This window comes from Platalea leucorodia, assembly GCF_965183815.1.
Source record: "Platalea leucorodia genome assembly, chromosome: 7".
Classification (NCBI taxonomy): Eukaryota; Metazoa; Chordata; class Aves; order Pelecaniformes; family Threskiornithidae; genus Platalea; species Platalea leucorodia.
The window spans coordinates 31,115,113-31,142,614 of NC_138829.1; the positions used below are offsets into that span (position 1 = coordinate 31,115,113).

At 41.6% G+C, this 27,502-nt stretch overlaps 2 protein-coding genes across 5 annotated transcripts in view; one reads left to right on the top strand and one right to left on the bottom strand.

The window, feature by feature from the left end:
- Positions 1-560: 560 nt before the first annotated feature.
- Positions 561-22,997, bottom strand: AP4S1 (adaptor related protein complex 4 subunit sigma 1). The gene is made up of 7 exons (XM_082318533.1): positions 22,909-22,997; positions 16,573-16,732; positions 14,617-14,816; positions 13,102-13,188; positions 11,923-11,991; positions 8,764-8,775; positions 561-1,311 (listed from the first exon to the last, which is right to left on the bottom strand). Exons 3-7 carry the CDS (start codon positions 14,752-14,754, stop codon positions 1,183-1,185), a joined length of 435 nt encoding a protein of 144 aa, XP_082174659.1. The 5' UTR covers positions 14,755-14,816; positions 16,573-16,732; positions 22,909-22,997; the 3' UTR covers positions 561-1,182.
- STRN3 (striatin 3) overlaps positions 22,302-27,502 on the top strand; it is a 63,166-nt gene continuing 57,965 nt past the window's right edge. For all 4 annotated transcript variants that reach the window (XM_082318529.1, XM_082318531.1, XM_082318532.1 and 1 more), the window contains exon 1: positions 22,302-22,739. In XM_082318529.1, coding sequence (XP_082174655.1) covers positions 22,419-22,739 — 321 coding nt within the window. In that variant the 5' untranslated portion in view covers positions 22,302-22,418. The remainder of the gene's footprint in view (positions 22,740-27,502) is intronic.

Below are 27,502 nucleotides of genomic sequence, written 5' to 3' on the forward strand. Positions count from 1 at the left end.
GATGCAATGTCAACTTGTTTTGCTGAATGTGTTACTATTTTAAAGCTATGCGGACTGCTGTCCCGCGCACCACTTCACTCCCTGCTCCTTAGACCCCGCTTTCTAGGTGCGGTTCAGACGGGACTGTTGCGTGCTTTCACGCACCGTGTGCTCTTTCAGTGTCAGGCGATGCCTGGTGTTGGCGTGGCGGCTATGCAGAAGGAGCCGGATGCCTTCATTCTGGAAAGGGAAGCGAAAGTCGGTTTGGATTGCTGACTCTTCAGCGACTGCCAGTGTAGTACAGAGGTACGAATCAGTGTGTCGTATGCCTGTGAATACAAGTTGGCGTAGGTAGCTACGTCCTCCTACTCCAGAAGGAAGGTTTGATTTGGTGCCTAGCTGGTACTGAGAAACTTGCAGATCTTTTGTTATTCATCTTTGGTAAATGTTTTAATCATGCTGCATGGACAGAATATACAAGAGAAAAAAATACACTGGTGTGCCAAAATAGGAAAGATTCTGTGTAATTTATGAAGCCAACATGATAAAAGATGATCAAACTTTTTATTTTAATTATCATTTATTAATGTAACATTAAGTGGCAAATATTTCTAGTTAAACTTACACAGTATGCGGGAATACTAAATATATCTGTACTTCTGTTATTTACATTTCTTTTGTAACCATGACTTGCATGGAAAAGGGAGTGAAACCAGCTTTTTGATGAAAGCTGAAATCTAGTTTAAAAGTGGTCATAAAAGTTACAGAACTTTAATTTACAGTACATTTGTATGAAAATAAAAAAATCAAGTTGGTGCTTAAAGGAAGCACTGAAACTCAGTTTGAATTTATATTTCTGTGTTTTCTGTCTTCTCATAGGTCTGGCACAATGCTACGTAATTCAGTGATAACCTAGATGGTGACTGTAAGTTTCTATTACTTTATCCCCAGTCAATTTTAAAAAACGTTGACTGTTCTAGAAAGATTTCTGCTGTGTCAATAAAGCTGCACCTGAAGTTGAAGGTTCCACTTTTATGTTTAGCTGTACCATTGGGTACGTAGGGTACGGGAGAAAGAGGAAGCATTTTCCAACTAATCTGAATATTGCGTGAGTCGATCTTACGACATCAGAAAACTGCTGTCGGTACGCTCGCGATGGTTTCGCCGTCTTTTGGAAAATGCTGTAGTCAGTCTTGCATCTGCCTAGCTTTCTCCCACTTTGTCAAGCACAAACAGAGGGGCAAGAATTCGGTTCCTGTTTGTTTCCACGATGCAACCATTTAGCACCATTTCATCCAAAATGATGTGCACTCTGTCCAAATTGAACATGATCTAGAAACATTTCAGGTTAAGTACAGTTTGAACACCACGAAGATAATGCAGAGAAGATCTTAGGCACCTTAGTCTTTAATCAAAGTTTACAAAAATAGGTATTTCTTAATTTATTCTAGTTTATTTGGCTGTTTATTTTAATAGAGCTAGGGAAACCGTTCAACTGACACTTTTTTCTGACCACAGAGGTGTCAAAAGCTTGTAGTAGCGAAGTTGAAGCCCCAGCAGTATCCCGTCCTGGAAGATGACCACATAGTAGAAAAAGCGAGGTAAACTTGAACTTGGACGTAGGTTAATTTTACTGTCTGCCCAAATACCATAAATGGCTTGAATATAAAATGTTACCAAGGGATAACAACCTTGAATGTGAAAATGCAAATTATTCAGCATTTCTTCATAGAAAAGTAATTGTCAGTCGAATTCTTACAATTTGATCCTCAAATTTTCCTTACTCTAAGTTACTAACACTATTTGATCTGATGGAAAACGGCTTAAGAGGAATATGCTGATATGTAAAGCTGAGTCGTTGATCTAGTAATAAATCTCATAAAGAAGAGCAAAAGTAAATAAATGGTTCATATTTTAAATACTTTCTAAAAGTTATTTATAATCTCTAATGTTCACCTAAAGGAAAATAATCTGAAACAGTATCAATTTGTACTGTTGTGATACCTGAAATTTGTCCATAACTATGTCTGTCTTTCCTTAACATTACCTGACAGCATCTGTCTCAAAAAAAAAAAAAAACGATGACAGGCCTTACTCTGGTATTAAGCGGTGGGCATTCTTCTGCACAGACATTAGTGGGTTTTGTATCCACCGAACAACTGCAAAGGGTTACTTAGTGAAAAAAGACTCTTATGTTGCCATTCATCACCCCAACGAGAAAGGGAAATAGGCATAGCAAAAAAGCCTGCTGGGTACATCTGTTACGCCTAAGGGCCCTGCATGTACATACAGAGGGGCGTGGATAACCCTTCATCTGCTGTGCTCTCCACCTGCTGCTGCTCTGTAAATGTGTTCTGCCCTGCGCGCGGCAGATCAGCTTTGCCTTCATCCTCCTCCTCCTAGTTCTTGCCTGTGTATTGAGGACTACCACAGCGGAGCCAGCAAGGTACATCACAGGAACTTCTAAATACATCTTTCAACGTTTTTTTCCAACCTTGAAATAAGTCTTGAGTGCCTTCTCTGCCCATTATGCTATTTCTGACACTCGGGAAGATGGTCGGGTTTTGCTCTAGTCCTTCTATTGATGTTAGTGGACTTCCATTCTAATCACTGGAGCTGCAAGAGCCAGGTTTTTGAAGGCATCAACGTTTTCCTCTGCTCAGCATGATAAAGCTTAAGTCTCATTTTTTGAACATGACTTAGATGGTTAAGAGGACTACTCCATCAAGTTCTAGTGGGTCTATCGATAGCAGTCTGCCCTACTGCTCTGCCAAAGCGCAGGAACAGTGGGAGTACGGAGCTGTATAGGAAAACAGCTGAGGAGACGCCTATTTGTATGTATTTGGTCCTCCTAGGTGGTAAATGCAAGTGGTGGGGAGACACTGCCTTAAACCACCAGAGCTGCAATGACAGGAGCTCATGAAAGTGAACCGTCTCAGGTCTGAATTCAAGGAATGGCTTTAAGTTCAGAAACGTTGAACATCCCCATGCCTAGTTTTTTAGCACCTGGCTTTGAGAAGGGAATTCCTTGATCTGAGTTAGGTGCCTTATTTTCCCTGCAATGAGTGGTGAAAGCCAGACCCATCAAGCAATTCACAGGTTCTAGAGAACCAGAGCTGAAGGCAGTACTTGGGAATGCAGAGAAGGATTTTTCTGTGATCCTCTCTCAGATTCAGAAGCCCAAGTCATTACTTCAGGTAACGATGACTGGCTTGGTCTCTTACAATGTCACAGTAGAGATGTTGCCTGCCCGAAACCTGTAGAGGACGGAGGCTGAGCCTGTCCTCAGCCTGGGGGATTCCAAACCCACCTTTCTCTGTGGGCAAGCTCCCCTGAGTTGGTAGCAGCTGCACTTGCTGCCTTCTGCTTAAGGTCCTCCTGCTGTCTGTAAAAGTTGTTGAGTATGACGGTCTAGCCTGGCGATGAGAGAAGCTTCAGTTTTTGTCCCTGTCTCGGTGCTTGCTTCTGCTGTGTGTGTTAAAGCAAGAAGAGGGGTACAGAATATCTCATGTCAGCCTTGTGTGTGACCGCTCTTCTAAGAGATGAAAAGCAGAAGCTTGAATTCATTCAGGCTGAACTGTTGGGTGAACCTGTATGTTCAAGCTGATAAGAATTCAGGTAGCAGGCTGTCACCTTCCTCTGCCGTTTCAAATTGCCTTGAGTGCTCTGGGCTGAGCTCAGTGCTACTGTGTATATGTGCAGAAGGGTAAGCAATTGTATCGCTGCTCCAACAAAGGCGTTGTGCTTGACCAAGAGCACAGCATGTCAGGTATGTGTAGCAGCACAATACAGGTCCACAACTAACTTTACTACTAGCTACTGTTATGTGAGGAAGAGAAACTACAGCTGTCAACAGCATCTTGGATATGTCCATGGTTCATCAGATAGCTTCTAATTTGCTGGCCTAAACTTAACCACCTAATTTAATTCTAAGTTGTATTTTAAATACCAGACTTCTTGAGTCTGACCGTGGGCCGAAATTGCTTCTAAAAATCAGCCTTGGGCCTTTCAATACTGAGGAGCAGTACTGTCCTTAAACCTTCAACAGTCTCAGTTACCACGTTCTGGAGACAAAGGCAGTTGTTGTACTTTGCTTGGCAGATTAAAGACACAAGACAAATTTCTTCCTATGGTATACTTTTCAAGTCAGTATTTATACAAATATTTTAATCTAAGAAGTTAGGATTTCTTTATTCCAGTAATGTGAGAATTTTTAGGAAGACAGCTCCTCTGTTGCTCCTTAGTTCACCTCTGGCACTGCTGTACACAGGGCAAGAGGATCTGTTAACAAAGGTAGGTAACGTTCCATTCAGGTTTCAACAAGTGATAAAGCCAGCTCCTCCTGGCTTTTAATTTTTACACTTTAACACTGATTCACAGTGCTCCAGTTCCCACAGCAGAGCAAGAGCTCCCGTCTCTCCAGGCCTTCCTCTCCTTTGAGAGTCCCAAGGATTTAAAACACAGAAGACTGGACCAACCAGGATCAGTGATGATCCTGCCTTATTTTTCTGCATCACCTTGCTTGAGAAAACGTTTAAAACACTTAGCACTGCTCTCTCCCCTGCTGCATTTCCTAAAGAGCTGATACCACATCAAAGGAAAACTGCACACATACCAGTAAGTATCTTGCAGCTGCTCCACTCAACCCAGTATGGTTAAAGGAAACGTCAATTCGCCTGCAGGGCCATTCCAGGTTATTTCAAAATCTGCCTACTCCATTACAGAAAACTTAGTGGTATGATTTCTGTCTATCTGTAACCTGTTAATCTCTCAGCCATCAGTCCAGAAACAGTGATTTCACCTGTAGTTTGAATGGGGATACTAATACCATTCTGGAAAGATCTTTCATCTTGATTTTTGGAAGGTCTGAAAGCATTCTTTACCCTCAACCTAACATCTGGGCTTCCTTTTTCAGTTCCCTTCCCACCTCCCTCTACCATGCTGTTCTTGGCAAACAGATTGCACAGGCAGCAACTTTCGGCTTTTTTCCCCTTCCTGTCTCATGACTATCCTCTACGGTTACACCTCGTCATACACACACTGCTTAGCCATTCACGTCTGAATGCCCTGCCCAGTGAGGGATATGTATCTCCGATCCTCAGCAAGGCTCATCCTCCCCACCTGTCACTTCTTTGGCAAGTGACCCCAAATTTCAGGGTTTAAAGCCCTGAAGTCATAGATCCACACCCAGCTGAAAAGCAGCAAAGCAAACCACTTTGAGCAACTGGCAACAGGAACAAGCTCTGTTCGGTGCGTGCGCTGCCATGTGCGCCACCCACAGCTGTCAGTTAAGGCCCTGCTTCCAGTAAGAATCCTGGCTGCCCGCAAAGGAGGATTAAGGGACTTACTTTCACTAGATCCGTGCAGAGGCTAACAGGCATTTTTAAACAAGCATGCAGAAGAAAACCTGTATTAATCTGTGCATTTCTAGATAAAAGTCTGTAATAAGGGTTTTCAGAGCACCCAGACGGGAAACACTCGTAAGTTGTCAGCCTAGGCAAAAGGTGAGCCCTTACCGTCTTCGGTTTACGGATTTTAGTCCATGCCGTTGTGGCTCCGTACCTAGCAGCAGAGGTAAATGGCACCTACTACAGTTGGTATTTAAATGTTATGCTGGCTTTTGGTAACTTTAAGAGCTGCCCTTATTAAAGACATTAATGGTGCTTTCTACTCCCACAAAGAGTCTTTACGGCACATACATACTAAGAGGAGGTAAATGTGACACAGTCTCGTGTCTCCTTCCCCGAAACATTATATAGGCAGATAGTTAAGTGGGGGAGAGGGGAAGGAGGAGGGAAGGAAAGCAAAAAGGCACATTTAGGACTTGCATGTGATAACTTCTTCGTATAGAGACATTTCAAGATATCTCAGGATTTTCCAGGCAAGTAATTAAGGGTGTGTACAGGTTTAAGAGATGATAAAGTGCAGCCAACACCTTGTGATCAGGTAACACACCCAGGAGCACGAACAAAAGCTTTCTAGATTACAGCAGGAGTACTAATGGGGCAGATGGCTTACTACTGAACACACAGCATTACAAAACTTTGACTTCCATCCTGGATGTTCCTCTTCAACTAAAGATTAGTTGGAGTTGCTTCTTTTTTTAATCTAGAGTCACGCATTCCGAGTTTGTCTTTGCTAACTCGGAGTTTGTCTTTGCTAACATTTGCTTTAAGTAACTTTTAGTCTATCTAATAGTAGGCAAATTTTAGGCACTGGAACCCATTTAATGCTTTCTGACCATTTCTTCCTCAAAGAACTACGCTGGCATTAAATAGGAAACAAACTGTGCCTTCAAGTTCTGTGATATTCTAAAATACTTGCTCCAACACTGAGGTGGATTTCTGCCAAAGTTTGAAAGGTGGCTGATCTACCTGGTGTGAGTACGTCCCCTACATCACAGACCTAGAGGGAAACTTTTCCCTTAATGAACAACAATTTTAAGCTAATCCTTACAGGTTTCCATTTCATCCACTTACTTTACAGTACAAACTGAAGTGTATCCTTACAAATTCTCAGAATAAATTCATCATTCAATTTTCTTACTACTTAAATGCACTGTATTCTGAAAGTGTTCTTCCACGGGGGACTGAAGAATACAGTTGATTCACATGAAGTATTCCCTATATCAAAGTTTTTTATCTATCCTAGGAGCAGCGGCAGCTAGTTGCAATGGAGTGTAATGTTTTTTTTGGATCAAGACAACATTCTTCAAATGCTTGGTCCTAGAGCACCCTGTCTTCCCCCTCCCTTCCCACAAGGGGAATGTAAGTATCTGTTTCTTCTGTAAGTTACTAACATGTCTTCAAGTAAGCTTTGCTTCACCAGTTCAAGCAACAGAAAAATCAACTTTTTGTAATTTTAGAAACTCCCATGCTTACCAGCATGTCGTTCCCTACAAAGCTGCTGTGGTAACACTTGCGTTTTTATAGTCTGTCTGTCATCATCACACCAAGAAAGTAGCTCCTACACCGTCCAAGCTGGAGTTTGAGAGCTACGTAAAATCCCACCCACTTCCGTCATACGCAGAAGTGAGGCTCACCTAGTGCTATTAACACATTAGGAAGCCACACCCCTAGCACAATTTCAGTACTTGTTCACTGAACCGGCCCAACAACACTACTTACGGATATTTTAAAAACAAACCAAACAACTTTAGAAATGTTACCTCACTCCCTCATGGGTACCCTTAAGTATGTGACTGTCTCTCAGAATGAAAGTGGACATCATATAATGGATAAATGCCTTACAATTCATACATAAAAGCTTCTGTAAAAAACAAGGCTAATCTAAAGTAGTTAATTGCTGTTCACTTTTGCAGTATGCATGAGATGATAACTTTGCAATTGTTCGTGCATTGTTTAGCATCACACACACCTATGTCACACATCCATACAAATATTACATATGAATCCTCTTGGGCAGGATTCAGATTGGACCCAGTCTCTGCCTTGTGCCCAAGGTGCCCTCCTGCCAGGGGACTCCAGGCTCAGGCCATGATGCAAGCTAGGATGCGGGTGCATTCGGGTGTTTGGATGTAAATGAAAGCTGGAGTCCTGCATCAGCAGGAGCTGCATTGCCAGGATATATATTGCCAGTATATATACACGTACATATACGTACATATATATTTAACTCCGGTAAATGAGACAGAGTTCCAGCATGTAGCAAGCATTAAAATATTTACAAAAGTGAAATTAATTATTTCCTTTTGTTTTTTTTCAGTAAAGAAGTGAGAACAATTACAAGAAAAATTACAGAATTTTTCTATGTTCTTCATATGTACTGATTCTTAAATAAAGTAAATAAACTAAATTACTTTAAAGTATTTGATTCCAGGCTGGCAACTGTATTTCAGGTGTATAACTGAAACCTCTTTGTACCAGTAGATCTGCATTTAACCAACAACAAACATAGGCATACGGATTGCTGGAGTAGAGTGAGCAGGCAGTGGGATTGGCAGAACTGAGGAGGAAGACAACTGGTTGTGCTACATTTTCCTGGTTTAATTTTCTTTGAATTCAGTATTGTATTTTATTTACTTGCTATTTGTGTTTAATTATTCAGGACTGTATTTTAGCATTTAGTATTTGTTTGTATTTGGTTTTAGTTAATTTTTTAGATTATATTTTTGTTAATACCCTGCAAATCATACACATGAAAATGCAGCTGGGGGGGGGGGGGGGGCGGGCAAGGAGAAAAAGCTATCTATCTGTGGCAATGCCTGGTTTCCTAAATTTCCTCTTCCCAGGCCTTTCTCTCTTTCCATTGATACAGAAAGTAAAACTCACCTAGACTTTCATGAAGCAACATCAAAGCACAAACCTAATCTTACAATGATGCTACTGCTATTTGGCTTAAGACAGAGCTGCAACGTTCAGTTCTTATTACTGCAGTCATTTCAATATCTATTTTATTGTAAACTTAAAGAAAAAAGTAAAACCTGAAGTAATAATTAGTTAAGCCTGAAAGTTCCCCCATGAATATCACTTTTCATGTCTAGGTGTTAATGGTACTTAGTTCTCTCTAAGCAAGCTCTCCCTGCCTTACTTTAAATAGTACCAGGCTTATCTTAATGACTGAGGATTTAAATAGGTGACCCTCATGAACATCAGCCATGCTTTCAGAAAGGTGCCAAAATGGCGCTACTTACTGTAAGTGCAAAATTTGTGAAACCTCTGCATTGTCTTGACAGTTTGACAGTCAGTGCCATGAAGACAGTATGAACTGGAATGGACACCAAAAAGAGATAGACAAAAGGATTTCTGATACTGAAAAGGATACATCTAATTCACTCTGCAAGGAAAAGAGATAGACAACCATTAGTTACAGTTTGATCTCTCATCTCATAGTCATTAAACATTTTACACATCCCTTTAGAGGATAAAGAAAATCTTCAAAAAATAGATACAAAATTTTAGGGCGATTCAGATTTTTGTTTTGGACTGTACAATTACATGCTCTTTCCTGCAACACTGCTTTGCCTTTTATGTGTTACCTGCCTCCGTAACAAAACATCCTGAAATTTTTCCTTAGAAAAACCCACTGAGGTCACCCACAAGTAACAATTTGAATATACACAGTGCCATCTGAATGAGTGGGTGGAAAACCAGCATCTCTGATCATGGCAACTCCAGCCCTATATTCTCTCTTCCTCCTTCTGCAAAAACAGCATGTTAATGCCAAGTTTACAATTTATATAAAAACACGTTTAAAAATGTTGCTGTAGATCATTTCAACAGCAAAATCTACACATTGTATATACCCATGGTTGTGGTAGCTGTGGCTGGATATATTAGGAGAGGGAAGGTAACGCCAAGCTTTGGACCCTTAGCACTTCTGACTATTGCTCCAGCCCCAGCAACACAATTCTTCACACAGTCATCATTTCCCTTCTAGTCTTGGCCTGGATTTACCCCAAGTAGTTTTATTCATTTAATCAAAAACGTCTGAGTTAGAAGCCCTTGTGGTCTCTCTGCAGTCAACAGAAGAAATGGGTTTCTTCAACAGTTGACTCAGCACACTTGAGGCATGACTCACTTTCTCGAGATACTCATCGGTCTCCACTGCCGGTAATGGGAGCTTAGGATGACCAAACTTCTAACTCAGACGCCTCAGTTAGTTAAATGTCTAAATTTAGAAACAATTAATCACAGCCTCAGCAGTTAAGATCTTGCACAGTTAGGGCGCAACTTCCCCAGCCTCTGCTGGAAGAGGGAATCTTTATCTGCTACCGAGGGAATTTAGTTCGCTAACATGGTTTCCATTCACAGTCTAACCCTGGAATTTTCGGCAGCGTTCCCACTGGTAAAATTGCTACTACTTCTGTGGTCTAAAGATGCTCTAAACTGGACTAGTTCCAGTCTACAGGCCTCCGCTGAGTGACCCTGCCATTCTTCAATTAGAAATTTTTTATGCATCACAAAAATTGTATTTTACGAGCCTGATCAGTTTGAGTTTCCTGAGCGTTAAAAAGTAGTTGAAAATGTTGCAGTGTGTATTCTTACCAGTATGCAGAGTTTTCCCTGGGTAGCCATTATAAAAGTGAAGGGGACTCAGAATTACATCTCACAAGCAACTTCGAAAGCTTTTTCCCTAATTCTGTTAATGTTCTGATACTTGAATTCAAGCTCTGTAAACACCATTAGATAAAAATAGAGTATGTGAGAATGTTTAAAGCTCACAAGCCTAAAAATAATAGATGACAAAATGTCCTTCTAGAGCAGGACAGTTGTTCTTTCCTTTCCCAGAGTTTCATCTCCGTTGTCATCATCATAATTTGGGATTCTGCTAAAATTCTGCAAATCCTAAACATTAATCCATAATAGTACAGACTTATACTTTCTTGCTCTGTGGTTTCTGCCAGAAACCCCAGTAGAATTATAGCCCTCTTCTCCAGTGCTCTGCCATTTATCGTGTTATATGCTATTAAAAATAGAACCATGGAATGACACGAGATTTCTTTAACCACCCCCCTTTTCGGTTCCCCTAGTTTCAAACCTTGAATGCTACGGAAAATACAAAAACCTCTGGTATGATGAATTCAGCAAATTTCTAACAACTATCAGTGGTTGGGTTATATACGTGGTCAAGGAATTATATATACTACATTTATATGCATAAGAACTACATCTATTTTTGCTCTGCCTCAAATGAAGAAAACAAAAGTTGAGAAGTGGTTGGCAGCTATTAGCTCAATTAGATAAATAAGATGTGATTAAATGTCATTGTGCATTCCTGTGCTGCTGGGATCAAATTCCATTCCTGGTTATCACTGCTTAGGTTGGGACTGCAATCATAACAATTTTAAGAGACAAATTCTGAACTTAGTACAGTCAGAAAGGGATATACTTAGTACCGGCAGTTTCAACAGGCTGGTGCGATGTTAGTTGAGATAATAGCCTAAAACATTTGCCAGGCGTCTGAATAGTGAAGGGTGCAGATGACTTTTTCAGGCATGTCCTTGAATTCACAGAGGGAGCTCTGCCATGCCTGCTGTGGTACTAGTACTGGGAAACCAGTTACAGACCCTGCGTACTGATCTCTTGTACGTACAATTACCAACGTAATACCCTCAAGCACATGGACTACAGAGGAAACTATCCAGTCCTCTTTTCTGAGAGAGATAGGCAAGACATTTCAGCATAGACAAACTGAAATTGTGCCCCAATATGATTTCAGGCAAATTCGTTTATAACAAGATTATTACAAATCCTATGGTAAATAGCATATGTTCTAACCAGGATTATAATGCTGCATTTTCAAACTCTGTAAAAACAAACAAACTAACAAATCTCCCACCAAAAGGAGCAGTGTCATTTTAACTGGAGCCATGTCTGATGCTGAATCCTGAACAAAATGACTATCTATATAATAGCTGTTTTATCAGATATCCACTGTTGCATGGCAACAATACGGGGAGCACAAGTACAGACTGGTTTTTGAGGTTTCATTTGCTCCACGCATGCCTGTGATCTTGTTCAGTGAGAGTGATGTCAGCTCCCTGCTTAATGCTTACACCATCTTTATCATGAATTAAGTGCATTTGGGGGATGTAATGCAAAAAAGAACTGTAAAGAAAAACCTCTTCATTTTTTAAAATGTATAAAATACCAGTGGCTAATTTAAGAGTAGATGACCCAAAGAAACCCCTGAGTACAAGCATATAAAACCACACTTTTCTAACAGAAATATTTCTGGTATTCCTCATCTGATGATTTATAACCCACGTATAATTTTACTTCTCTGAAAAATCAACTAACACTGCTTTTTTTCCTTCTTTTTTTTTTTTTTTTTTACAGTGGTAATATTAATGCTAAAGTATTCAAAATTCTAAATGAATATGAAAAAAGTATTTTCTCCTTTGATTTATTCCCTGAAATGACATATTCACTAAAGCTTTGAAAGAGAAGAAATATTTCATAATAGATTCGTCTCACTCACCACTCTGCTGAAGTATTTGTCCAAAACTTCCACAAAATTATGAATTAGTTCATATACTGCCATCTCATTCTGAAATTAAATTAAAACCAAATGAATATTAAATGAATAGCTAGACAATGTAATAATGTTCTTTGTATTATTTCATCTTGTGGTGTATGAAAAGCAACTAGAAAATCTAGTAAGACCTACAATAAAGTGCACAAGCTCAGGCCACCATAGCGAGAGGAGGTGTGGATACCCAGCGGAGGTACTGAGAGCAGGGGAGTGCTCAAGGGCAGAAGCTTCAGGCCAGCCACACAAGTAAGCACTGCAGTACCCAATGGATTTGTCTCGCCTGGGCTGCTGCCATCCCATTGCATCCTTTCTTCCACCATCACCCAGGTTAGCTAGACAGATACAGCTAACGAGGCTATGCCTACCCATGCTGAAGTCACGCCAGCCAGCTGCAGCACAGAGCCAGGCTGTGCTGCAGCAGTATAGATGGGCAATTTTTGTGGGGTGTAGCAAAGCCAAAAGGATTTGCCCAAAATTGCATGCCATTATAACCCTGACTTGAAGACATTGTGATAGTCAGCAGCTACCTTCCACACCACCCAATTAAAATCTTCAATAGTAAGTTTGGAATTAATTTCTGAGAACTGGGAATCAATGTAAACATTAAAGCCTCGCAGGCTCAGCTTGAACAGATGAAATAACAATACTTCCCAATTTTCAGTCAGGTACCTTTTTTTTTTCCTTTTTTTTAAATACAATAAATTGGCATCTTTCTAGCTGACAGTATGGGAGTTTTTTCTTTGGCCGAGGAGGTTAAAAACAGTGAGCAGTTGGGAAGTCACCACAGATGAGACAACTGATCTGGCTGTAATGCGAACATTTGTTGAGAAACCCCACCCTACATAAATTTATTTAATCAAAGATAAATTTAGAAAGCAGAATCAGTATAAGGCTCATGAAGACTGCCTCATGATAACAGTTCAGTCTACAGCTATAGAATGAAGTCAAACATACATACCTTTTCTTTTATACCTCTTCCCATTTCACACAAATAAAACCCTCTTTTTGCAATGACCCCTTGAAATTCTGTAATTGCTGTTGCAAAATTCCATGCTGGAAAAAGACTTGAGTTCTTGCCCATGACTACTACAAGCTCTCATTTCAAGAGTGTATATAATTTCTTACCTCTGTCTCATTGATTCCAACAACCACAAAAAGGGCTGCGTACTGTCGGTATACCAGCTTGAAGTCCTTATACTCGATGAAAGAGCACTAGGCAGAAGCAAAACAAGTCAAACATAGTAGCTGCCATTTAAGCATATGACAGTATTAAGCACAAAGTGCTCAAAGAGCCCAAGCTTTCATGTTCGTAAGGCCCACAAAGAACAATGGATTTCCCAAGATCCACCAAACAATTTTGACTTGGAAGAAATTTAGTAGGAAAACTATTCCACAAAACTTTTCATCTACTGGCAGAAAACATCCTACCGCTTTCTAAATGGAAAAACGGGAACATACAGAACAGAAGTTCAGGGTTTTAAGGCAGTCAATACATCCCCTAAGTTTTCATTCGGAAGCACTTCCAAAAGAGACAACCTCAAGGTAATTTTCATATTTAAAAAAGGATTGATGTTTTTATATAAAAATTAAGAGTATTAGATTTCCAGACTGAGGGGGAAATTCCCACATCTTTCACAGTAAGACAGAAGCCAGCAGATGGTGCTGTTATACACCGCTTTACAAGTCGCCTCCTTTTTCTTAAGTATCATTTGCTCCGTTCTTGAAATGGCAGCATACCGTTAGCTCTTTTGGTGAAGTTTCTGTTTGGAGACACTCTTGCAAGCAGTATGGAGGAGGTTAATTTCTTTAGTCACTGTCAATGCTGTGAACTAAGGTACTTCGTAGAAACTACTGTTGTTTTCTGAAGTTTTTGAGAATGAAATAGGAGGACCGCTGGTCAAGGACACAATTAATGAAAAATAAAGCAGCTGACTTCAGAACAGAAACCAAAACACGCCACTCACAGTCCAAGTCACAGATTTCTCCTCCAATGCAAGTCAACACGCTCAAAAGTTTTGCTAAGTTTGGTACTTTTCTTAAAGAACCAATGGCTCAATTGAGCAAGCCATGAAAATCCCAACTTTCATCTAAGACATTTTCCAACTTCTGAGTTTTCTTTCTTGCAGAAAGCGTGAACACTTTTTTTGAATAAAAATACCTAATACAGAGGCCTAAAAATTTGTGTTTCCAAAACTCTCTGTGTTTTAGACAGTATTTTCATGATTTGGAATCCTCTCTCATAAGTTTTTTGTTTAAATTTGGAGCTGTCAGTACTATCCCTACTACTTTCTGGCAAAGCAGCCGTAATATCTCTCTATCGACCTCTACCAGACAAGCAATAACAGGATAAAATAAATTCTTCCTGGACTTCTGAGCTTCTTCAAACAAACAGGAGAAATCTTCATGACAGTGATACGCAAAACTCCAAAATCTCTGTAAGCCTCAGAAAAACATATTTATTCAATGCAGAACAACAGTTCAACTGACTGAACCCATAATCTAGAAACACAATCTTTTTCTTCATGGGTACAAAGAAATAATGACCTGCAATGGAAACTGATGTGTTTTCAGAATTATCGATGTGAAAGATGTAAGATGTTGATAAAATAAAATGGCTAGGGGAAAAACTACAAAACTTACCTGATCCTTTGAACGGGAGAGACAGTTTTTGATTACTTCAGCTTCCAGCATTGTCCGTTTATTAATTTCTACATGCTCGTAATACCTAGAGAGCCTTGTTTGACCTTGTTTGTTTACCATAAGAAAAAATTTTATCATTTCTTTTTTGTTGATCTCAGCAGTAGATTTGAATATGGGGTGGAGGATCAAGAAGAGTATTTCTGTGAGGGGGGAAAAAAAAAAGTAGTATACATAGGAGTTATAAAAGACTTCCTAAGAGCTAGCCATCCCAGATCTGCATATATTTAAGACTGAGTTTATTGCCAAAACATAGAATATTGGGAAAAAATCTCTAATCTTTTGCATGCATCCCATGAGTAAAACTTCATTTTCTTCCCACACAAATAATCACAAAACTATCTAATAAATTATAGCATTCACATTATCAGGCAATTTAATTTCTTTCTAGGATTTGGGAAATTGGAGGAGTAAACAATTATTTCTTCAAAACCATAAATCTATTTGCTGTTTTCTTCCCGCATGCTAACTGGTTTGAGAACATTACCAGAAATTTGCCCAATACCAAAACATAAGATTAGCACAGCTCATAAGAGCAAAATTGGCCTATGAGCACTTTCCGCCCTCCCCCCCGCCCTTGACTTGTATTTAACAATTTCATTCATACCATCCTGACATCAGATTGAAGGGAGAGAGGACAAAGGGAAATGCATGGGCCACAACACATGACCATTTCTTTAACACAGAATGAGAGCCTCCTAAATATTTGGCTATCAGCAGTATCAGCACACATCTTGAGCTGGACCAGGAGCCACTGAAATTTGTTTTCTCCCATCTAAATTCCCACACTGACAAGAAAGGTAGATTCTGCACTTAATGAAAACTAAGTGTGGGTCTTTGATAGCTAAGGAGAAACCTGTTCATGTTAATTATTTGAAACAGCTTAATCTCAGTCTGAATAAATATTAATCTACACAATGCCAGTAAAATATAGTTGTAGAATATGAATACGTCACATGCAATGTATAATGAAAAAGGCTATTAAAAAGAGCACAGCATATATGAGAATCTGCTTGCTAAATAACTGAAATCTTTCATGTTTTGAAAAGCATGCAGCAAAAGGTAAGCTGCAGATGTAATTTTTTGAAATAGAAGTTCTGGGTTATTTTCTTTAATGCCAGAAAACAGTCACTGTAATGTTTTCCATCTGACTCTCTATTTGGATCACAGATTTACTGACCCAAACGCTCTTGAGGTTTATGCACTGGAAATGCAGCAACTACTGCAAAAGCTATTTCTTCATTCCAGTTCTGAAGAGTTGCTCCTTGCCTGGTGCAAATATTCTCTCCTAAGGTCTCACAGCTCCTGTGAGAAAGTCCAAGCTGAAAAAAACCCATCAGGAATCCACAGAACAATACAGTGTAGCTCTTCATGTAAAAACAGTGTATCTTAATGAAGAAAAGCAAAAGGGGAAAAATACAAAAACCAAAATAGGTCTCTGAGGCAGCAACCTCATAGACATTTAAACATATGTTGATTTTCTTCTAACAGGGCAAGCTGCACAGGTGCTGCCTCATATTATGAGCAACTTGAATAAACTGGGTATATACCATTCATGGGTGATAACATCTAAATCTTTCATGACAGTGATACAAAAAATCCCAATATATTGTGCTGACATGAATTATTGCTTACTTCTGATTATTTTCTGAAAGAAAAGCCACCTCTATTATCATCACTTGGATCTCAAGAAAGCGATCGTGTTTTCCTCAGTGTACTGTGGTTTACTCCATATACAAAGAAGTTTAGATTTCTATACTAAATGTATCTTCATTAATTAGACCTGATACTAGAATTCATTCCTTAACTAAGTGACACCTCCAGGGAACAGGAGTCCAGGATGAATCCTCAGGACAAGATAGTCCACTTGACATTGTGACAGTCTCAGAGCTTTCTCACCTCCACCAGGCACGGTGAAGTCTCTTCACGCCCAGAGCAGGAGCACACTTTTGTCGATCCGCTCCAACAGAAGAGTCATGGACGCTGGTCTGTGCTGCTGTGGTGGCGCACGTGGCTTGTCCACTGTGCCCCAGGCTTCTGAACTAGCACACGTGAGTCTCTGAGAAAGAAAGAACCAGGTAATTAAAACAAAAAAGGGCCCATATGGAAATGTATGGTGGGACCTCCACTGTTGGATGGCAGCTTAGGCTGACGTTTATGACTAAATGGGAGAGCACCATCTATACAATCTTCTCTGCACTTAATATGTGGCTCTTTTTTTCCTCTGTTCTATTTTGTATTGCTGCTTGAAGTTACAGTTGCAATAAGAAGAGATGTCTTGATATTTTGAGGCATAAAGAAAGGTAAAACAGTGAGACGACTTAGTCATTTTTTGAGACAAGCCTTCCAAGAAGTAAGGATAAGAATGAACGACTCCTTCCAACTCAGAATAAGGCACTCTAGCAAGGGTCAACCTCATGAGTAAAAGAAACCTGAAGCTTTAAAGCTACTTAAAAAGGGTTGTGGTCTGAAAGAGGAACAACCTAAGAAATGCTGCCCATTGTTTTAATTAAAAAAAATAGCAAGCTCAGACACGGGAGATCAAAAGCTACGCATGTTGTTCCTACCAGCTGCAAAACATGTCTGTCCAAGCTAAACAGATAATGACAGCGACATAGACAGCTTTTCTTTTTTCTTCTTAGTTTTATGCTTCATCTTCATGTTTGGTACTGCTGAAGCACGAATTAAGAGTCTTCTGTTTTTAACAAGTTGTTTCCAAGCTATTTTAATAATTTAGTCATAAATGGTACTGAGGAGCGTAAGTCCTGTTCTCAGAAACCAGCAAGTTGCACAAATCCATCCTAGAAGAGTAAAAACCTGCGGCTTAACTTATCTGCAGATATTCAAGTGAGACCTGAGAAAGGGAGGACAGTAAAACTACCCCAGGAGCACCGACAGAGCTGTTGTACTTTGAGTTACTGTTAAGCAGTATATAACAGAAAAAATATATGAAGAATTGATATGCATGGATCCTGTTGCAGGATTTGCCCCTAATCCTAATTATTCCTTTATTAACCTAATCTTTCTACATGGTTAATCCCTTTCTGATATTATGACTATTGTATCTGCGTGTATTCTTATGAGTGGCCTGGATTGTTTTACATAGGAAAATACTTTAGACTAGATTTTTTTTTAATCTTCACAAATGCTCTTATCCAGAATAGATATAAAAAGCCCAAATCATGTTGTAACAGAGGTAGAACCATAGTAGTACTCAAATGCGTTATCTGTAATTTATGAGACAATCATTATTCACAGTATTAGAACAGATGATTAACATCTGTAGGAAAGAGGTCCGCTACTATCACTAGTCAGTTCTGTATTTTCCCAACAGCCCCAAAGATAGCTTCCAAAATTTTATCCAGAAATTCTGCTCATATAAATGGCAGCACAAGCACAGTTTTGTACAGAAACACTGGAATAAATTCCTATGTACAAATAATAATTTTTAAAAAATTTACAAAAAGCATGCAAGCATAGCTGTGGAATCTGACTTTGAGAACAACACCAGTGTTAAAAGTATCTTAAGGGGTTTTTTATTTCCTTTAAAAATAACTCTGAAAAAAATCACTTGTAGAAATTCGCTTACACAATTTAGGCAAAAAAAGGAAATTACTGAGTTTTGTTTCTAACAAACAAAGTTTATTTCTTCTCCTTTGATCTTGGCTTTCAGATACAGACATGTTAAAATTAGTTTTGCATATATAAGATGTAAAGAAAGCTGTGAAGTATAATAAACAAACAAAAAGTGTATCTGTGCATGTTGATGGGTGGAGAAATTCCCATTCCTTCATCAAGCTCTATGTATTTGAGAAGCCACCTTTTATGATCAATAATCAGTACTCTACTTATGAAGATTTCTTCTGATACAACTCTTACGTGCTTTTCTGTGCATTCTCACACACATGCCCGTATGTATCCATGCACATACACACAAATTACGATGCTTTTATGCATACAGAATCAAATGGTTCAAGGGAATTGGTGACAAGATGCAAGCCTTTCATAACTCTACCATTATTTTGCTCATTTTAGTAATGAAAAGACATTACTGTCTGAAGGCTGTTTGTCAGAAATGAATAGGCTGTCTCATTCCAGGTCACTGGACAACTATCTGCATCACAAATGCGCTTAGGAACAGAAGACTGGAACGGACTATCCACATCCTGATGGACTGTCAAGTCCAGCTCTCTCCATCACAGTCAACCATGCATTAGAAATTTTGTCCAGAATAGCCTACAGTATATGTTTTGTGCATACCCAATCTACAAAACACCTATGAAACTCTGACAGAATGATGACTCCCTAGAAACAAAAACCTCAGAAGGTATCACTTGGGGAAGATGTATAAAGTCTGGAAATTGCAAACTTTCCTTCAAAAGAAATTACCTTCCAGAGTGCCCGAGTAGCACTCTCCTTTACAAAATATTTCTTCTGTAAGGATAATCTGGCATGCAAACAAACGACATACAATTTAACTACTCTGATTTAAATATGCGTTGCTACACTGTGTTAGATCTCAGCCTCATTAAAGTATCTCTCGCAGATAAATATCTGAGAGAAAACTGGCATCATGATTGGCTTGTGTGACTCACACAGGCAGATTGATGGAGTATGTAGTCATTGATGACTTACAATGTGATGGCTTTAACTCCTCCTAAACCAGCACATAGGCAGAAGACTGAGGACCTGGCCTCATGAAGGGAGATGCTTCTTGATTTTACTGCCCCCAAGCAGGCTCATGCCCCCCTGCCGGTACAGGTAACTCCAGCCTTGTATTTCAAGACAAACTGAAACCTGCTTGGTTTGCTTCAAAATGCAGAAACAGAAACCATGATGGTTCAGGAACAGCTTCCAGGACATGCCAGCTGTGTAGGCTGCATAACCGCATGAGACGCCTCAAAGTAAGTTGTCCCTGTTTGTGAGTCACACCCCTAAGTGCTGTCTTTTCACATACTCTGTTGAGACCTCTTAAGAGTGGCAAAGCCTGCAATACCTGTTCTGCAGATAAAAAGGTCTTAAGTCTCCAGTGTGGCCAACCCGGCAGATTCTATATGCAGTAATATAAAACATATTTTAAACGTCATTTTAGTTACTCCTCCAGTAGATACAAGCACTTGACATTAATTTGTAAAAGACTTCACCAATATTTATACATACTCTGACACATAAATGATAAAAAAGAAACACCACCTGAGTTTGAGACTTCTTGCAGTACAGTTATCATTCAAATTAGATTTGTGTCTCTCAAGCTAAAACCACTCTAGTCAACGTCCACAGATATAAAGCATTTCAGTTACTGCGCTATAACAAAGTTTTGCAACATTCTAGGGCTCTCAGCTAAAATATAAATAAGAGATCAAATCTAGCAAACAAGAAATGCATGACTACATTTTTACAGATCTGCTAGACCAAGAATTAAAAATAGTTGTTAGATAGAACTATAAGTCGATAATTTGCCGCACTGTCCGACTCTAAACAAGTTGCTTTTCTGGATGCAGAGGTCTAGTTGCAATTTATGTGTGTACTAAATGTAGAACAAAATGGGTTAAACTGGAATTAAAGCATTAATGAAAAGAAAAAAAAATTACTAAATGGTAGAGGTACAAGCAGGTGACAGCATGAGAACAAATATTTTTGAGGTATATATTAGGCTATTGAGCTTCCTGGCTGTGAATTTATTGTACAGAAGTATGTTGCAAATGAAGACCGCTCACGTTATCAATACCCTTGCTCTTCCTATTTTTGTTTGGACCATGGACAAGACTTTAATAAAAATCACATGCCGTGTCATTAATATTTATCCATAATAGTAATTATTTTTGTATTCTAGATCTTATTACTGTATACATCATAATTCATCCAAAGATGAAACAACTATGTCTATGTGGCTTTAAATAAAACACTGTGTTCAACTTCAGTATCGGGAATTTTAAAAAAGCAACCTTATTAATCTAGGGAAGTCAGGGAGGAAGGAAAGAGTAAAAAAGTTTTCCTTTGCTGTTGAGTTGTCAAAATGCTGGCTGAATATAGTAACGGAATTAAATTGCAGTAACTCCCATATACTCAGGAATGAGGAATGTCCCATAAGATTGGAGCTAAACAAAAGGCTAAACTGGTTATGACATAAGGCTTAATTTTTAGTAATGATTTGATACTGTCAGTAGACAATGAAAAAAATCAGCTGAGGTGGAAAGGAGTTGGATTTAGATTGGCTAATCTGTATGGAATCAGGAAGACTGTAGGATGAAATTTTAGCAGGAAATGATTTAATGGAGAAGAAAGGAAGGACTGGATAAACCAACTGAAATATCAATACACACCTGAGGAAAGATTTAGCAGAGAAAGGAAACACCAGTACTGAGACAAGCGGTATTTATTTTTTCAGTAATTAACAGAATTCCAGCTCTGTCGAGAATGAGCCCTGTTTAGGAAACTATCCATTTTCTAACTGAATGAGTACAGCATGTAAATATTTTGAAGAGAGGCAAAACCAAACTCCTACCTTACTTAAAAGGGGTGACCTACGGATCGTTTCAAATAGGATGTGATGATAGTTTGTAAATATTGCATTTGAGAGCAATATTGTGCAACTGAGGTAATTTCACTGTATCCAAACTAGAGCATCAAACACAGCACTGCTATCACGGACAAAACTGAGCCAGACAAAATAACCCCGTAACTTCTTGCAAAACCTTCCTCACGTGGAAAAGACTTTAGAATAGCAAATATCATGCACTCTCCCTTCTCATGAAGGCGGGAATACATTACACACATCCTTTACCGTTGAGATACCATGAAGATGACCATTCATTTAAAAAAAGATTAGCCAACAAGACATACCATAAATTTAAGAAATCTATTCTAAAATCACCTCCTGGCGGGGCAAATTCAGCGCACCATTAAGCCGCGCTCAGTTTGAGAGGCTCAAGCGTTTTACACCCCGATTTGCTCTTCGCACGCCGCTTTAGGCAGCAGGCCCGGCCCAGGCCCGGGCCCGGCCCAGCGGCGCTCCCGCGGGCTCCTCCGAGGGCGTCTGACACCCCCGAGCCGCGGAGCTGCCGCGGCCCCGGCGAAGCCGCCGCGGCCCCGGCGAAGCCAACCTCGGCCGCCTCGGCGTAAGGCCACCGCTTCTGCTCCCCACTTCAGAGCGGGCGGGAGCCGCGCGGCCGCCAGCCCCGCCACCGACCCACCGGGGGCCGGGCCGCGGGCGGGGCGGGGCCTCCCCCTCCTCACGGCGGCCCTGCCGACGGCGGGTTGCCCCGGGGCGGGCACGACAGAATGGGAGACAGGCAGCGGCGGGGGCGGCTGTCCCCCGGCTGCCCCCCGGGCAGCGTTCCGCCACCTCAGCGCCGAGCGGGGGCTCCCGGCCCCGGCCCCGGCCCGCTGCCCGCCCCCGGCGCACGCCGCTCACCTCCCCTCCGGCGCATGCGCAGCGCGCCGCCGTGCCCGTCCGGGAGGAGGAAGCCGGAGGGCGAGGGGAGCGACTTCCCGGCATGCGCCGCTCCCCCCTCCCCGCCCCGCCCCGCCCCGCCCGGCCGCGGGTGGGTGGGCCGGCGGCGCGGTAATGGCGGCTGGCGGCGGCTCGGCGCTGCTCTGACACCCGGATACTGCTCGGCGCAGCCCCCCCTCCCCGCGCCCGGCCCGCCCCCCTCCTCCCCGCCCCAGCCAGCTCCGCTCACCCCCTCCCTGGCCCCTGCCTCAGGCCCCCGCCGCGGGACGAGGAGGAGGGCTCCCCGCAGACAATGGACGAGCACCCCGGAGCCGGAGGAGGCGGTGGGATGGCGGCCGCCCCGAGACCGCAGCAGCCGCCGCCGCAGGCGGGTGGGAACATGAACCTGCAGTCGGGTGGGGGCTGCGTGGGGGCCGGAGCCGGCGGAGGAGGAGGGCAACAGCAGCAGCCCCAGGGCCCCGCGGCCCCGGCTGGTCAGGAGGCGGCGGGCCCCGCCGAGCTGTCCCGGCCCCAGCACTACACCATCCCGGGGATCCTGCACTACATCCAGCACGAGTGGGCTCGCTTCGAGATGGAGAGGGCGCACTGGGAGGTGGAGCGGGCCGAGCTTCAGGTACGGGGGGCGAGGGCGGGCTCCCTGCGGAGCGAGGCGCGGGCTGGGACCGGCTCGGTGGGCTCCGGGGTCCGGGCCGCGCTCGGGGTGCGGGAGCGGGGCTGCCTGGGCGAGCGAAGCCCGTTGGGCCCCTGAGGCCGAGCCGGTCGCTGTGGCTCGGGGACGGTACCTGGGCGAGGTCCGGCGGGCGAAGCGGCGTCGCCGGCCGGCGGGGCCGGCGGAGGCGCAGCCCCTCACGGCCTGAGCTGGGCTCCTTTCCCTGGGGCAGCCATTTTGGTTTTTAGCATGGCGCCCGCCTGGGCTCCTGGCTCCGGCGGCAGCCCCTGCTCCGCAGGCCTCTCGCCCCTGCCCGCGTTGCGGGGCCCGGAGGACGGCTGGGGAAGGGCGGGCGGGCGCTGCCGCGGCGCGGGGCTGCTGACCCTGCTCCCCGCCCGCCCGCGGCAGGGCGAGCGGCGCCTTGACAGCTGCGATCGTCTCCCGCAGCACAATGACTCCGGGGCTCGCCGGGCCGGCGGCCGCCTCAGCCCCGGGTGCGGGTTATGGGGAGCAGGAGCCTCCGGGCCTGGGAGGGCTGGCGCCTCCCCGGAGCTCCCCGAGCGGTTGCTTTGGGGCGAGAAGAGGGAGTTGCGAAGAGGCAGGAGTGCCTGCCTCCCGAGCGGGGAGAGGACGAGGAAAGGGTGTTCAGGTAAATCTCAAGTAAAGGACTTGGCCAGGCGCTCTGGTTTGAGACAGGTCGAGCGTGTGCTCGCTTTCCTTCTGTCTCGTTTCTTTGGAGATTTCGCGTGGTCTCCCATACAACAACCGCTGAAGAATAGTGAGGAGCTGATGATCTGCAGCATGGACGTTTTAATATACATTAAAGTATGAACTTCATCTCTGGAACAAAAACTGGATAACTCCTCAGGGTAGAGAACAAGTGTTGGAGTTCCGGTATAGATCTCTTGCCATTAATGTTTGCTTTTAGTAATAGAAAAGATACCTTTACTAATTACTTTTGCATGCAAAAATAAAGCCATGCATAGACTGTTACAAGTTTCTGTACAGATAACAAAATCCACTGAATATGAGGTATCCGTATAGGAGTCATTATTCTTTATAGGACAGAAATGTAGACATAACAGTTAACAAACTTTATTGCTTCCGAAGAATTTTTGGTGATTTTTGTATTGAGTGAATGTTAACTGTCTTGAAGCGGCATTCCATCAAATTGCACTGTAATTAGTGTTTTTAAGAGTATGCTGCAACAGCAGCCGACGTTCATGAGGTATTTACTTTCAGATTTCAGAACCAAGAACTATACCTGAGCCTGGGCAATTCTTTCAGGACTTCTCAGCTCTATAATAAGCATGTAATCTGCACTATTTTTGTTACAACTGTAATTAAAGAATTTTAAAAAAACACCAAGGCAAACAAATGAAGAGGTTTTGTTGTTTCCTTCGCTTACTGCCTGTCTTACCATTTTAAGCCTTGTGGAACGGCTGTTTTTAAAATCAGTTTGGTGGACATTGGTGGGCATTTTTAGCTGAGAACAATTGACTGTTTCTCTTGTTTTCTCGAGTGACTTAGTAATATAGCACTAAGTTTATAAATAAGTTGCTTAGTGCTGTTCATTAGCAAACAAAACCATGTTGACATATTTGTTTTATGTATAGGCTTCTTTCTTTATAACGAAGTACTACATTCTGTACTCTAATACGAAGCTCAGTTCGGAGACTTTGAAAGCTCTGACTGAAACAGTGCTGCTATGAACTCATGTGGCCTCTAGACACTGTGATGTGTTCTTGCCAAGTCTGCTGCTTCTGTTTGTAGTTGCTGTTTGTCATCCATGGCCATAACGTTTCAGTTGCTTATTTCTGAAGCTACCGTAGTAGTTCTGACCCTGGCTATATATGTGTTGATTCACTCTACCTCGTGTGTGCATCAGGTCATGGGGCAGAGACAGCATAGTCACCGCACAGTGCGTATGCATGAGGGTGGGGTTTTTTATAACTTTGGAAGCCCAGGATAGAAGAGGGGGAGGGCATTACCTTTGGATTTTAAATGTCAACCTGTACAGTGGTGAAGACCGATAGCGGAATGTGTTCAGAATATTTTTGGAAGAGACGTGTTTACCAGGCCAGCGTTTTTTTGTTGTTCTGCAGCTCAAGTTGTAAAGTCCCAGTATATTTTGTGACTAATAAAGCCTTAATAGTTTGGACCCCAAACAACGGTTTTGTCCACTGAAACTGCTGAGAATGTTATTCATCTGTGTGATACTATGCACAAGTGTGGGTTTTTTGATGATTGAGGCCTCCTGGGTTGAAAGGGAAAAAAAATTCTGTAGCATGACAACAGATAATTAATATGGAAGTATGAGAGTTGGATGGTTTAGATGCAGCTCTCCTCATGCAGGTAATTTCCTTCTTCTTTCAACATGACAGTAAACTCTCTAAACATTGTTTCTTCAATTACAAGTTCTTTCTAAGTTAACTTGATAATTTGGCAAACGATGCTTTACAAAAACTATGTGGAAAACCAAATGACTTAGCAATACGTGTGATTTTATTTACCTGTTCTGAATTTGACTTTTATTCTTCCAAAAAATAAGATACTTCCTTATCTGTGGTATGAATTGAATGGGACTCCTGAGTGATTTCCCCACCCACCCCCTTTTTTTCCCTGCATAGTTCAAGTGACTGGAAGAGTTGCCCACCCCTAGTAAGAGTGCTCTCTGCATACAGGGGTGATGGTGGAGGGAGAGATGATCTGCAGTAACAGGTTATTCTTTCTTGGATCTTGTAATGAACTTCTTTTTCTATTGTTCTACCTGTCTATGGGACACGTTTTTATAATTAATTTAAAGTACACATTACTTCATCATCTTGGGGTTTATACCACAGCCGTAATGACTGACAAAGGGTCTCAACCCTTTGGATCTGAGTAGGTCCTGTACTAGTAGACTTAAGTCTACATTCACATCAGACTTTGAATCTTAAGTGTTAATAATTTTACACTATCTTTTCCAGCTATTCAGGTGCATGGCTGTTCTGTCTGTGTGCACAAGTGAAGTAGTGTAATTATTTGTCAAATCTGTGTGTGCAAATCAGTACCAAGTACAGAAATGTCAAATATCTGGAGTGTGGTACTTGAACCATAGCACACTTTTAGCCCTTCACTTGTAATACTGGCTGCCTTTTTTAGCATTTACTCAGCTCTGCGTTGAAAGGCAATAGTCTGGCCTTGCATAGTGTTTTGATCGCTTGAAGTAATAGGCTGGATCTGTTCTCTATTCTGTGCACTGAAAGAATGATTTTCACTGTAACGATGTTGTGTAATTGTAACTGTAACTTTGATCTGTCAATGTAATGACCTTGATGTTGGTAGCTGTTACACTGAGATAAATTCAGTCCATGTTTTCTAAGACGTTTATGTGCTTTAGAGGAGTTACAGCAAGCCCATATTGTTGGATGTTATGTATTTGTTAGAAAGAATTGTTTCCTTTAGGAGGTAAGTGGCTCCGTAGTCTCAGAAAAGAAAAAGAAGGTGGATTGGAAAACACTTTGGAGATGCACTACAGAAACTCTCAGAGAAGGAAGATAACATTGTGTCAAAAAGGAGTATCATAGGAAAACGTGAAACTTTTTGGGGAAAATCAAGAGAGTTCCACTTTCTTTTGGGGCTTACAGGCTGGTAATGCTTGGCTGGAACAAAGGTCTTAAATATGCAGTTTCTTCATGTTTTCTGAACTAGATAAAAATGAGATTGAGTACTTGCTGATACTTCAAAATCACACAAGAATGTGTGGAGAGAGAATGCTACTTCCAAATGTTTTAATGAATAGGAAGAATAATTAAGAAACATAAATACTCAAAGTATATACAATTTCAGTATAAACAATATGCATCCTTTTAAGTAACTCAAATGTGCATAATGGTTAATATGGTTGTTAATACTTTTTCTATCATATAACGTGACTTTAGTGACATAAACCTGAAGTTCCTAGTTTATCTAATTTTACAAGTGCTCTTTTCCCCAACTATTCAGTGACATTATGGGAGCATTTTGTTATCTACCATTTTGTGTTCTTTACATAAGTGTTTTTAAAAAACAAAAACAAACCCAAAAACCACAAAACCCAAAAAAACCCACACACAAAACCCCACAGATTTCAGATTTTACTTGCATGCTTCTCTTCTGTTTGCCCCCCCCCTTCTCCTGGGGGGGGTGGGGGTGGAGAGCAGCTCATTAAAGGAATTCTCTGAACTTTGAGAACCTCATAAATATTGCAGAATTTCATCCCAACAGGATATTCTTTAAAAAAAAAAAAAAAAAAAAAAAAAGGTGTGTATCTTCCTGGGAATCTTTCAGATTTGAGGTGATGTAATTGTAAATATGTAAGCATATGTAAATGTGTTAATATCATGAAGTAGATGAGACCACGTTCAGAGTGTAGATACACTTGTGCAGTGTTTCAGCATTTTTCAAAGCTTCGGTATTTACGAAGTATAGCAAGAATCAATTGCTGAAATATTTGGCTATATGTAGCTTGTTTTACTTTGTTGCAGGTTTGAAGGGGGGATGATGTTGGGAATGTTTCTCTGAAAGTTGGAGGAACAATTCTTCTGATAGCATAGACTTCACCTTGCTTTCGGCAAGCAAATAATTCGTTGTGATGATAGATTGGAAGTGAAAGCAGTTGTGAGGGTTGTAGAATGGTCATTAGTTCCTTAAGGAAAGAATCAGTGTGTCTCAGTCAGCAGCTAGGAAGCATGAAGTAAAATTAA